At 39.7% G+C, this 14,451-nt stretch overlaps 1 protein-coding gene across 2 annotated transcripts in view; it reads right to left on the bottom strand.

Annotated features, from left to right (window-relative positions):
* LOC144495926 (arf-GAP with SH3 domain, ANK repeat and PH domain-containing protein 1-like) overlaps nucleotides 1–14,451 on the bottom strand; it is a 274,726-nt gene that overhangs the window by 161,990 nt on the left and 98,285 nt on the right. For both annotated transcript variants that reach the window (XM_078216746.1, XM_078216747.1), the window contains exons 5-6: nucleotides 7,360–7,505; nucleotides 2,030–2,104 (exon numbers count right to left, since the gene is read on the bottom strand). In XM_078216746.1, the coding sequence (XP_078072872.1) occupies nucleotides 2,030–2,104; nucleotides 7,360–7,505 (221 nt within the window). The remainder of the gene's footprint in view (nucleotides 1–2,029; nucleotides 2,105–7,359; nucleotides 7,506–14,451) is intronic.

Below are 14,451 nucleotides of genomic sequence, written 5' to 3'. Positions count from 1 at the left end.
GCCCGGCTCATTTCCCATTACCAAATCCAATGTGGCCCCACCTCTTGTCGGCTTATCCACATATTGTGTCAGGAACCCCTCCTGCACACACTGCACAAAAACTGCCCCATCCGAACTATTCTACCTATAAAGGTTCCAATCAATATTTGGAAGGTTAAAGTCCCCCATGACAACTACCCTGTGACCTCCACACCTATCCATAATCTGCTTAGCAATTTCTTGCTCCACATCTCTATTACTATTTGGGGGCCTATAGTAAACTCCTAACAACATGACCGCTCCTTTCCCATTCCTAACCTCAGCCCATATTACCTCTGTAGGCAGATCCCTTTCGAAATGCCTTTCTGCAGCCGTTACACTCTCCTTGATTAACAGTGCCACTCCTCCACCTCTTTTATCAGCTACCCTACACTTACTGAAACATCTATGCCCCGGAACTTCCAACAACCATTCCTGTCCCTGTTCTACCCATGTCTCCGTAATGGCCACAACATCGTAGTCCCAAGTGCCAATCCACGCCCCAAGTTCACCTACCTTATTTCGGATGCTCCTTGCATTGAAGTAGACACACTTCAACCCACCTTCTTGTCTGCTGGTACCCACCTTTGACCATGATACCCTGCCCAGTACTTCACTACACTCACTGACCTCTGGACTACAACTCCTTTTCCCATCCCCCTGACAAATTAGTTTAAATCCCCCCGAAGAGCCGTAGCAAATTTCCCTCCCAGGATATTGGTGCCCTTCTGGTTCAGGTGCACCCCGTCCTGTTGGTACAGGTCCCACCTTCCCCAGAAAGTGTTCCAATTATCCACATAGCTGAAAGTAAGATAAAGGGATAATTCTGCATATTTCTAAAATTCTTTCGTGGCATATGGACATAATTAGCAAAATCAACATTTAATGTCAATTGCCAGTTGCTCTCAGGAAGTCGGTGGAAAGCCTCCTTTAATGATTACATTTCGCCAGACAAAGGTGCCGCTGCAGAACACGCTCCCAAAATGAAGTGGAAATATATGTCCAAGCCAGGACAATGCGTGACATTCAGGGAAAAGTGGAGGTGATCATATTCTCGTACACTTGTTATCTTCATCTTTTTTGTGGGAGAGATTATAGATTTGAGCAGTGCTGTCAAACAATGCTTGCTGAGTTGCAGCAGTACGTCACACAGATAGCGCATGCAAATCACTGCCCACTCCACAGGCAGCAGTCATGACTCTTATTTTCAGGCAATCCACTGTACTTATGTTATTTAAAGCAGTAGGCATGCATGGAGGAGGACTCCTTAGAACTTACAGTTATCCTTTACAAGTCTGCTTAGTAACATTTCAATTGGAACCTAAATTGTTTATGCATTTACTATAAAAGAGACCGAATAGAGAACAAAGAACAATACAGCACAGGAACAGGCCCTTCGGCCCTCCAAGCCCGCGCCGCTCCCCGGTCCAGGATTGAATCCTGAATCCCCACCCAAGAGGCTGGACATCTTGAAAAAACATTTTCAATGTTTACCCAAATTAGAAAAAGCCTTGTGGCATAGCTCTTACTGGGGACATAAATTCATCCTTGATTGTTCAATTCAAACCTTAAAAAAATCTTTGCAATGCTCCAATGTGATTTTTTAAATTTCCCAGGTCTTTACAGCCTCACAATTCTAGTCCAGGGTCAGATCACGAGTGGTTGTTGTGAATCTGTGCACACTAAAATTAAATAGGGACTATCAAAATATATTTACAAAGCTTCATCATATTGTGCAGGAACCTCACATTTAGTCCATCAGCCTGGATTAAAATAAAGTCCAATAATCTCACCATAGTATTATTTCAATGTATGCAATGAATATTGAACAATGAATGCCAATTTTAGTTTTTAGATGTCAGTTAAAAACTTCCAAGATCATGACATTGTGCTCAAATGCTAATCTTATTTGCACTTCCTGGCACTGGATGGTCTATGTATACGCAGCCAACATCCTCAAGTTTGACATTCACATCATCAAATCACTCTGTCACCAAATGTAGGCACTTACCCCCTTGACATCTTTCAGATCTCCCTTCAATAGTGAATCCAAAGTGAAGATGACATTATGACTAAGATTCTGCAGCTGAAAAGTGCATTCAGACAAAGGCAAAATAATTAATAATCATACAGTCTTACAATTTAGCACCACTAAATCACAATCAGATCTATAATTTTATTCTGCTCTAAAGATGGTGGAACAGGTTATAATATTTGTTACATCTATCCCCATTGAGAGATTTTCAAATGGTTTTACCAGCCTAATAGTAAAGTGGTTTTTCCACATAATCACAACCAAATCTTATTAAAATTGAAATGCACCAGCCCTTATTACAATGCTTACATCCCGGGCCCCTTGAGGTATAATATACTTTATAGACCCATTTTATGAAGCAGACAAATGAAATCATTTTTAAATACTTGGTAGCGCAACCCTTTGAAGCACCTTTATATAGTTCTCATGGACTTGGTGTAGTTGCAGCCAGTGCTGTTATGGAGGGAGTTTCAAGGTTTTGACCCAGTGATGACGAAGGAGAAGTGAAATAGTTTTGAGTCATATGCCTGGAGGCAAACTTATAAGTAACGATATTCCCATGCACCTACTGCCTGTTGTCTAGGTAATGGAGGCTGCAGGTTTGGAAGGTGCTGATGTAGAAGCCTTCATGAGTTGCTGCAGTGCATCTTGTAGGTAGTACACATTGTATGTGGCTGTCTTCCATCCTGCAGACATGCCCAAACCATCAAAGCCACCTATTTGATTGGGACCAACACACTGCCTTTTGAGAGAACTACTGCATTCGTGATATTGGTCTGCCAGGATATGCCTATAATGCCCTCTGGATTCTGACCCAGAGGTAATAGATCAAAAATAACTCGTAAAAAAAGTAGACAGAAAATACTTTCACACAGAGGGTTGTTCAGGTCTGGGATGCACTTCATAAAGACTTGAACGAAACAATTTCCAGAGGGACTTTCAAAAAGCCAATGAATGTACTTGAAGAGGAACAATTTGCAGGATTTTGGGGAATAGATGTGGGACTACACTGAATATTTCAAAGACATGGTACAGGAACAACTAGGTGAATGGCCTCCTACAATGTATAAGCTAATATAATGTGGATTTATTAAGAATGGTGCAGAGAATATTAAGCAGAATGATTCAATGTTTTAGGAAATAAAATATGAAGAAAGACTCAAGCAGATAATCCTTTCAATTATCCGATCAAAAAGAAGCATAAGCAGAGATGTGATACAAGTCTTTAAGGAATATATGCAAGACAAAACTCCAAGAGGAGAAAGCGAATTTGGGAGCGAACTGAAATCTCTCATAAAGCTGCAGTGTTATCTACTGGGAAGAGAAACTGAAAAAACTGAAACTTAACAGAAATTACTGTTTATGATTGTGCCAGATAAATGTTTAGCTTCTGGTATTTTAATACAGACATTAACTTACAAATGCACAAAAAAGGAGCAAGAATAGGCCACTCAGCCCCTTTATCCTACTACGCCATTAAGACCATGACTGGTCTGACTGAATTTCAACCCCACATTCCTGATTACACCCAATAACCTTACACACCCTTGTTAATCAAGAATCTATTTAGCTCTGCCTTAAAAACATTCACAAACTCTGCTTCCACTGCCTTTTGAAGAAGAGTTTTACAAACCCATGACCCTCAGAGAATGCATTTCTCCTCATCTGCCTTAAATGAGTGACTCCTTACATTTAAATAGTGATTTTACATGGTTATTGCCTCTGCTAAAACAGCTGCCAAAACACTGCATATAAGCATTTGTCAGCTAAAAATCAGAAGCATTATTTTTCTTAAAACATGATCAACAGGTGCTCATCAATAAGTCCACAATATGCTACACCTGCGTAATATGACCACAACGTTATAAAGAAGATGGACATTATTTTAAGAAAGAATGTAAAAAGACAATTTACATTGACAAAAGATGGAGTCTACGGGGTCAAGTGACCTGCCTCCTTGTCTGCAAATAAACATGAAAACTGCCTAAGGCTGGAAGCAGCCAGGGCATTAAAATATAAATAATCCTTTGGGTATTCCATTGAAGTGACACCAAAAAACTCCTGTGGAGTTAACAGCTCTTATTGTATAAATGCCTACATAAACTGATACATAATGGCCCTCCAGTCACTGTGGCTGCAGTTGGAAATTCCAAAAAATTGGTGTAAAGCAAAGCCATTTTGATCATGGTGAGATGCAAATGGCCAAATTCCAAACACCAACCTCATTACAAAACACTGGTGTGGACAATGGGGACACCAATATTACAGAAATTAGCTCATCATAAGAAACACCATACTCGCTCTCAAGGCCAACCCTGGACAGTCAGTCCGGGATACAGAGATTGCAGAGGGAAGACATCTCCCGCAGAAAAAGGAATAAACCCTGATTAGAAATGCATCCCAGATAAAAGAGTGTTTTTTTTAAATCTGCAGATGATATCTTTGCTACAGGGCTCAACATAAAACTTTTTTAGGAACAAAGTCAGAAAGGTATTGATACATGAAGCAAGCCATTGAATCCATTGCCCGAATACTCTAACCTCCACTGTGTTCAGTGAAACAAGAACAAACCCTTAGGCCTGCAACATTTCCAACTACTATCTTGAAAACCAAAAGTAAAAGTGACTTTCCAGACTCCAAGAAATCTAAGCACATGCTATATCTTTAGTAATCATCCTTTCTTGCGTACGTGTGTTTGTGTGAATAAGTGAGTGGGTGCTGTCACAATTACTTGCCAGGTGTTTAAGAAAATAAACGTCTACTCTTTATTTGACTTTAAACCTTTGAGAATGCCTGTCAATGTCTATTCTTGAAAGTCAAGTACACAAGGGGTTGGGGTTAAAACACTTTGTTAAAACACTTTGTTGCAGTTGAGAGGTGGAAGAAAGAACCATAAAACCATAAAACGAAAGAGCTGAAGTAGGCCATTCAGCCCATCGAGTCTACTCTACCATTCACTGAGATCATGACTGACGAGATATAATCCTGAACTCCACTTTCCCGCCTTATCCCCATAATCCCCGATTCCCTTACTGATTAAAAATCTGTCCATCTCAGCCTTGAACATACTTAATAACCTAGCCTCGACAGCCCTCTACGGTAAACAATTCCACAGATTCACTATCCACAATGAGAAGAAATTATTGCCCATGTGCCTTAAATGGATGACCCCTTACTCTTGAGATTATGCCCTCTAATCCCAGGCTCGTCCACTTGAGGAAACAACCTCTCAGCATCTATTTCATCAAGCCCCAGAGAATCCTATATGTCTCAATAAGGTTGTCTCTCATTCTTCTAAACTCCAATGAGTATAGGCCCAATTTATTTAACCTCTCCTCATTGGAAAAATCAGTCCATATCCAGGATCAGCCTAGTGAACTTTCTCTTGACTGCCTCCAATGGAGATAAGGGAACCAAAACTCTTCACAGTATTCTAGGTGTGGTCTAACTGGTGCCTTATGTAGTTTTAGCAAGATTTCCCTATGTTTATACTTAAATTCCCTTTGAAATAAAGGTCAACATCCTATTTATCTTCCCAACTACCTGCTGAGCTTGCATGCTAGCTTTTTGTGATTTATGTACGAAGACCCCCAAATTCCACTGTGCTGCAGTTTTCTGTAGTCTTTCTCCATGCAAATAATATTCAGTTCCTTTATTCTTCCTACCAAAGTACACAATTTCACATTTTCCTGCATTATATTCCATCTGCCAAGTTTTACCCACTCACTTAACCTACCCATATCCCTCTGTAGACTCTCTGTGATCCTCACCACTTGTCTTCTCACCAATCTTTGTGTCATCCTCAAACATGGCAATAGTACATTCACTTCCCTCATCCAAGTCATTAATACATACTGTAAATAATTGTGGCCCCAACACTGATCCGTGTGGCACTTCACCTGTTATAGGTTGCCATCCTGAAAATGCCCCTCTTATCCCAAGTCTGTCTTCTATCAGTTAGCCAATCCTTTATCCATGCTAACTTACAATCCTCAACACCATGGGCTCTTATCTTAAGTGGCCTTTTGTGTGGTACCTTATCGAAAGATTTTTGGAAATTCAAGTATATTACATCTACTGGTTCCCCTTAATCTATCCTGCTCATTACCACCTCAAAGAATTCTAATACATTTGTCAGGCATGGCTTCCCCTTCATGAAGCCATGCTGACTCTGCTTGATTATATTATATATTTCTAAATGCTCTGCTATTGCATCCTTTATAATTGACCTATGTGGCCTATTGTTAACTGTTTTTTGTCTCTCTCACTTTTTGAATACAGTGTTTGATTGGCAGTTTTCCAAGCCTCTGGGACTTTTCCAGAATTTAAGAGTTCTTGAAAGATCACTACCAGTGCATCCAACTTCTCTGTAGCTACTTCCTTTAATATCCTGGGATGCAACCCAACAGGTCCATGGGACTTATTGGTCTTTAGCCCCATTAGCTTCCCTTGAACTTTTTCTCTAGTGCTCCTTCATTATTTAGTATTTTTCAAATGTTATTAGTGTCTTCTATCGTGAAGACTGACGTAAAGTACTTGTTCAACTCCTCTGCCATCTCCTGTTTCCCCGTTATTATTTGCCCAGTGTCATTCTCCAAGTGGTCTATGTTCATTTTGGCCTCTCTCTTCCTTTTCATATATTTAAAGAAGCTCACTTGTCTAGTTTTATCTTTTACTCTTTAAGATTGTTTATTAAACCTGCCTCATTACATTACCAGATCCAAATAACCTGATTAGATCCACAACATATGGTTCTAGAAAACTGTCCTGAATACACTCTACAAATTCTTCCTCATGGCTTGCTCTGCCAATTTCAACATCCTATCTCACCATCTTTACTCTGACTGTAACAAGCAGAATAAACATACATAGTCTCTGGGTGGGTTCAATAGAGTTAACTGTCTTTATTTGCTCTGGACTTTCTGGAGTCAGTTATATAACCTAGCAGTCCCAGCACAAAGATTCACATGATCAATGCATATCTTCTTATTTATGGACAGGGTCAGAGACATGGCATGCATTCCACACAATTTTTCATTTGTTAAAATCATCATAAAAATATAAAGGCTGTGGAGTGAGTGTACATCTAAATTGTAAGAGAGACTCATGTTCTGTGAGGATCTGAACGTGATTTTTGAAATCACACAATTTACCATTATTTTGTTTAATTATTTTATCTAATTTACCAATCATATTGCATTTGACTACTATAGTCATAAGTCTTCCGACAGATCTGGCTGTAACATAAAGAAAGCAAACAATCATTATGGATCAGAGATGCTAAAGAAGGGATCCTGAACACTTACCAGATTTTTCAGCAACGTTGAAAGTTCCTTCGTGAGTGTGGAAAATTTAACAAAAGCTGTGCCAAGGTCTGGATTATCACGGCTTAAAAAGTTACTACCAAATTTATCTAGTGCTTGTGCATAGTTCTCTTCATTTTGCACATGTTCTGTAAAAGAAACAGAAAAACAAGAGATGTAATCATATTATACATTCTAATTGCATATGGGTATACTATGTCTGTAACTATCCCTATTCTAAAAATACAGATAGAAAAATATTTCACAGCCAATGTAAGTAATATGTTCTATTCTAGAAAGCCAGTTGGTGGAGGATAATACTGGAGCCAATCTCTACACAATCTTACATTTATTTACAAAATCTATCACTATAAGCATACATTTTCTAACTCAACTACATCAGTTTTGGTAAGTGCCTCTTTATAAGTATTCAAATGAATCCCAGATAATGCCCTCCACCTGCACATAAGTAAAAACAATTGAAGTACAATGAACATAATAAAATGTATAAGTAATTAGCATGGTGTCAGTTATTTCCTTTTTGTGCTCATCAAGAGGCACGGGTGTTAGAACACAAATGCATTTCCCCTTTGGGTACAACCAGGTAGCTGTACCGTCTGCAATGCAAGTATGTCGTTTCTAAAATATGGAGACCCAAAACTGCACAGATGCTGTTTCAGCAAAACCATGTACAACTGCAGCAAGACTTATTTATTCCTATACTTTAATCCCCTTGTAATAAGGCCAACATGCCATTTGACTTCCTCATTGCTTGCTGCATCTACATGCCAACTTTGTGTTCCTTGTTTGAGCACATGCAAGTCTCTTTGAACATCAACAGTTAAATGTTTCACACCTTTCCAAAAATATTCTGCTTTTTCATTACGACTAAAGTGAATAACTTCACATTTTCCTATTTTATACTCCTTCTGCCATCTTATTGCCCATTCATCTAACTTATCTATATGACTTTGCAGCCTCACTGTGTTCTCTACTTATCCACTAAGCTTGACATCATCAGCAAATTTAAATATATTATGCTCCGTTTCTTCACCAAAGTCCTGTAAATAGCTTAGGCCCCAGCACTGATCCCAGCAGCACTCCATTATTCACTACCTGCCAAATTGAAAACTATTTATGTCCACTTTTTGTTTTCTGTCCGTCAATCAATCCGCTATCCATGCTAATTCCAACCCCATGAACCCTTATCTTGCCTATTAATCTTTTAGAAGTCCAGGTATACTACATCTACTGATTTCCCCTTTATCAACCCCACTAATTACGTCCTCAAAAAAATTTATCAAACAGGATTTCCCTTTGGTAAAACCATGTTGAACTGTTCTAATCATGCTATGCTTTTTAAAAATGTATTGTTAAGAATTTCTAATAGATTCCATCATTTTTCCAACAACTGACATGAGGTTAACTGGCCTGCAGTCCTTTCTTGAAAAGCAGTGCAACATTTGTCAACTTCCAACCTAGTGGGACCATTCCTGAATCCAAGGAGTTTTGGAAACTCATAGCTAGTACATCCACTATCTCTGCAGCCATTTCTGTTAGAACCTTACAGTGTAGGCCTTCAGGTCTGAGAAATTTATTGGATTTCAGTTGCTTAAGTTTCTCCAACACTTTATCTCTGTTGATGTAATTTCTCTAATTTCATCAGTCTTTTTAGCCCCTAGGTTATCGTCTATTTCTGGTAGGGAACTTGTGTCTTCTTCTGCTGTGAAGACAGACCAAAATATTGTTCAATGATCTGCTTTTTTCTCATTGGTCCGCAGGATGAGATGATTGTCCAGTGGCGAAAGACTGAATAAATTGGGCCTATATTCTCTCCATGTTTAGAAGAATGAACGGCGATCTCATTGAAACATACAAGGATATGAAGGTGTTTGGCAGGGTAGACAAAGCTTGTTTTGTGGGCTAGGGAATCCAAACTATCAACTCTTAAAGCAATCATGCAACCATTTAAACATATAACATCGCTCCCCCGCTTTACTTCTCTGGTCATGGCAACAAATTAAACATAGGAACAATAACAGTCTAGACAGTACAATGTACCATTAATCAACATACACTATCAATAAGAAAGTCAACCAGGAGGGCATCTATTCCTCTAGGGTTACAATGTTCTAGAATTTGGCGGTCCTTGACGCTTTAAGTATGATTTGGAACTTTAGTACAAACTTTTTCTCTTGGAACTAATTCTGTATCATTCACACATGGTATAGTAGCACTGACACAATCATCAAGCAATGCAGCTTCAACAAAGTCTTCTGTAGCCGTATTGACAATACCAAGGACTAAATAAATTGGCACTTCTGGAGATGATTCGGAGAAATCATTTCGAGGTGACAACAGCTGGTCAGCATGGCATCGCCAAACTAGTTCATCTTCGGTTTAAACAATGTTAAGAAATTGGCTGGTACCCATTTCTCACTGTATGCATGCTAACACTCGATCTCCTTGTTGAACTGAGTGTTGTTTTGCCCTCTCTACTCGTCTAGCAACTTGAGATTGTTCTTGATGTTCTACCATCTCTGACGTTTCTGGAGGTAATAACAAATCAAACGTAGCTCTCAACTTTCCCTTAGATTAGTAATGCAGGTGAATTTGGGTACTCAGATAAGTAGTGTTTTTATAAAATGCCAAAAAGCTATTTACATGACGTGATAAATTCTCTTGAAGCTTTTAAAGAATGTTTCAAGAATTGTATGAATCTTTCAACTAATTCACTGGTTGATGGATGACAAGGTATGGATTTTATACATTGAATGTTATTTACTTTGAGATAATTTTCAAGTTCTTGTGAATTAAATTATCAACCATTATTGCTAACAATCTGTTCCAGTTTACCAAATCTTGCAAAAATTGTGTCAAGTTTTTCAATGGTTTGTTTAATTATAGTAAATCTCATGATAACTTCTGGCCACTTTCAGTACACATTAGTTATGACGAAGAACTTGTAACCCTCAAGTGGACCAGAAAAATCTACATGCTATCGTTTTCAGGCCATTCCCAAGAGTGTAAAGGAGATAACGGTGATATATTTCTTATTCATGCACAGGACTGACACTGTCCCATGTTTTCTTCGGCCTGTGCATCCAGATCTGGCCACCAAAAATAACTAAGTGCTAATTCCTTCATCTGGACTATACCAGGATGTCCTTTGTGTAACTGTTTAAGAACCCTTCCATGCACCTAGGAGGAACGATCACTCAGATTCCCCACATTGGCCACCCACCTTGGACGGTCAACTCAAGCTTTCTTAACACATAAGGCTTCAAATCAGCATGTGGAAAATTTGTTCCAGCGATTGTTCCTTTCAAAACCAAATCCATATAGTACTGTTGCCTCACTAGCAATGCTATATCACAGCACCAGGGACTTGGGTTTGATTCCTGGCTTGGGTCACTTTCTGTGCGGAGTCAGCATGTTCTCCCAGTGTCTGTGTGGGTTTCTTCTGGGTGCTCTGGTTTCCTCGTACAAGTCCAAAAGTTGTGCTGGTTAGGTTCATTGGCTATGCTAAATTCTCCCTCAGTGTACTCAAACAGGCGCTGGAGTGCGGCAACTAGGGGATTTTCACAGTAACTTCATTGCACTATTCATACAAGCCTACTTGTGACACTAATATAAAAAACATTTCTATCACTTTCCCTATCATGGGATTATTTCTGATATGTCTCTGAATTTGAGAAGCTGTCACAGGCAAATGATCTACCAGTGAAAAATAAAGAATATTAGCAAAACTAGTTGGTGGCATTTGCTCAATAAGTGCAGGTAAGCATGATGATGCATCAGCATGGCACTCTGATTGACGATATAAAGTCTCATACGAGTGTGTAGATAAGATCAGTGGCCATCTTTGCAACTGACTAGCAGCTAATGACGGTATGTCTTCATATGGCCCAAAAATGGTAGTTAAGGCTTGATGATTAGTCAATAATATGAAATGACGACCATATAAATAACGATGAAACCTTTGTATAACAAAAATTACACTCAATGCTTCTTTTTCTAGCTGAGGATGGTTAGATTCAGCACTAGTCAGAGTAGGCGAAGCAAACCTATTGGTTGTTCTTCTCCCAAAGGCATAATATGTGAAACAACTGCCCCAATCTATCAAGCAGCAATGGTAGTTTCAGATTCCAATACTTCATTCAGACTTTTGCAAAGCACCTTTAACATCCTGTATGCTTCCTCACATTCTGTTGCCCAGTTCCATGACTGTTTCACATAAAGTAAATTATGAAATGACTTCAATAATGTATCTAAGTTAGGAACAAATTTGCCATGATAATTCATTAATTCTAGAAAGGACAGGAATTGCCTCACATTCGCCGGACACGGTGCTTCTAAAGTAGCGTCTATCTCCTTAGGTGCTTTCTGTAGGCCTTTACTATTAATAACTTGATCCAAGTACTGGACAGACGTCTGGAAAAAGTTACTCTTTTCTTTCTGGGTACGCCGACCATGTGCTTGAAGATGTTCCAACATTGCTTCTTAATTATTCAAGTGCTCTTGTTCACTAGACCCCGTAATTAGAATATCATCCAGGTAACATTTTACACCAGAGAGACAACTTAAAATCTGATCCATCGAGCTTCGGAATAGGGTGGTGCAGATGCTATTCCAGAAGGCAATCTTTTAGAATGAAAAAGGCATTTATGAGCAATGATGGTTAGTACTAGTTGAGATTCAGCGTCTACATGTGTCTATTAATGTGCTGTGAAAGATCAATCTTGCTGAATTTCTATCCATCTAATAACCCAGCAAACAAATCTACAATTAAAGGAAGTGAATATTGATCAGCACACAACACTGGATTTATTGTGTTTTACAATCACCACAAATACAAACTGAACCAGCTGGTTTCATGACAGATACGATAGCCTAGTCAGTCACTCATTGTAACCAGCTCTAACATACCAGTGTTAACAAATCATACCAATTCTTCTTTGACCTTGGGACAAATAAGATGGCACCGGAGCATGGTGACTTCTTGCAAGCTGTGCCCAGCATACCTTCTAATTCTATCTTTTACTCTTGTTCTATGCTTCTAAAACTTTATTCTAACTCTTTTAAATTCTCTAACAATGCTTTAATTCAATCTCTTCATTAAGTTGATCTTTCTCTACATCCTAGCCATGACTGTAACATTAGGCACTCTCCCCTTTCCTTCTCCATGTACTGTATGCTTTGTCTGTATAGTGCGCAAGAAACAATACTTTTCACTGTATACTAATACATGTGACAATAATAAATCAAATCAAATATGGCACCGCACCTGATTTGAGATTTATTGGTTGACTTTTAGGCTTTATCTTGAGTTTCATTTGAACTTCCTTCATTGAGCCAAGTGTTTCTTCGAATACACTCTTGTATTTATCCAGAAGGTGCTGTTGGGTCAGTTTTGGCATCGACCAATCTGTTGATAACACTTCAGTTAAGCTTTATCTTCTCCAACCATGATTTCCCAAATTGAGTTGGAAACTTGCCACGGACAACATGGAGGCACAATTCTGCAGTTTGTCCACTCAATTCTATGTTGACCATGATGTAACCCTTTTAACGGCACAATCTCTTTCGTGTATGAACTTAAAATCACATCAGCTGGCTTTAAAGGACGATACTTCAGCTTTTGTTGACATGTAGTCTCAGTAAAGATACAGCAGCAACAGCATCAAACTCCACCCTAATAGGTTGCCCACTTAAAACAAAAACACCCAGAATCTACGTGATTCACCCTGTATGAATAAGACATTCAGTGGAGCTCTTCTTCATATCTCAGGACATTCTCTTCTTCACAGTTGTAATTCTTTTACTTCCATGTTATAAATTCTCTTTGTAGTTTGCAATTTGTTCTTCTGCTTGAAGATCCTTCTTCTGAAGATTCTTCTCAGGGAAAGCTGGCCTAGTCAAACAAACTTTTGCAATGTGACCCACTTTACCACACTTCTTGCTCTATTGACTATTCTTGCTCCAGCATTCACTCACTGAATGGCCCATTTTGGCACATCTGTGACATGCTTGTTACTGTTTTAATTTTTTATGGGAGTTCTCAACTTGTGGATCTTCATTCCTGAATCAAATTGTGAAGCCACTTTTGATAGCCAGTTCCATCAGCAATGTGATTTCTGCTGCTGTCCTTAAAGTCAAAGCATGTTCAGTAAGCAATCTTCTTTGGATAGTCTCATTTTGGAGACCACAAACTAGCCGATCTCAAAGAATACCTTCTAATAATTCACCAAACTCACAATGTTATGCCAGCCTTTTTAAAGTTGCCACGAATTGTGCATTGCTTTCATTTTCCACTTGATTCCTTTGGTGGAACCTGAACCGTTCCGTGATGATCACTGGCTTTGGAGGGTAATGGGGCACGATCTTCCCACTTTTCCGTGCCAGTTGATCAGCGTGGTGAGCTGGGAAGATAGTGTGCAAAGCTAAAAATCAGATTCACACTCAATGCCAAATGGTTTAATACCTTCCCAGCCCCTTTTACTGGGCACAAAGCCTAGTCACATAAATTTGAATGGATTTCAATATTAGCGAGAACGGCAGGCTTCCGTTTCCCCCTCCTGAATGTTTCCCACCTCTCCAGCCTGGCATGACACCAGCGCGAATCACAACTGCTCTATAAAATCGTGGGTCAGACGCAAAGGGGAGCTAGATGCTGAGTACCAATGAGCACCAGATCTAGGGTGCAGAGGGGGGGGGGGGGGGGGGGGGGGGGGGGGGGGGGGGGGGGACGGGACTCATGCCCATAATGGGGTCCCCAGGTCGGGGGTCACTGCCTGCTAACTTCAGGCTCATTGAACGACCCCTCAATGATTACTTATGTGTTCTACTCCCAACCCCACTGATTTCACTATGGTTACCCTGCCACCTGTTTGCTGGACAGGCTCTGTGGTTTCTGTCGACATTCCATCTAAGACCCCACCAACAGTAACAAGCATCAGGTCTGGCAACTGTTGCTCCAATCAAGGGAGTTCTGCGGATGTTAACAAGGCTCCCCACACCAGATGAACTCCTGCAGTGCTCCCAAAATGGGAAACCAATTCATGATAGTCACAAAGCTGCTTCTCCACCGCCTCT

The sequence above is a fragment of the Mustelus asterias genome, chromosome 7, assembly GCF_964213995.1.
Source record: "Mustelus asterias chromosome 7, sMusAst1.hap1.1, whole genome shotgun sequence".
Taxonomy (NCBI): domain Eukaryota; kingdom Metazoa; phylum Chordata; class Chondrichthyes; order Carcharhiniformes; family Triakidae; genus Mustelus; species Mustelus asterias.
This window is presented reverse-complemented; position numbering and strand designations above follow the sequence as displayed.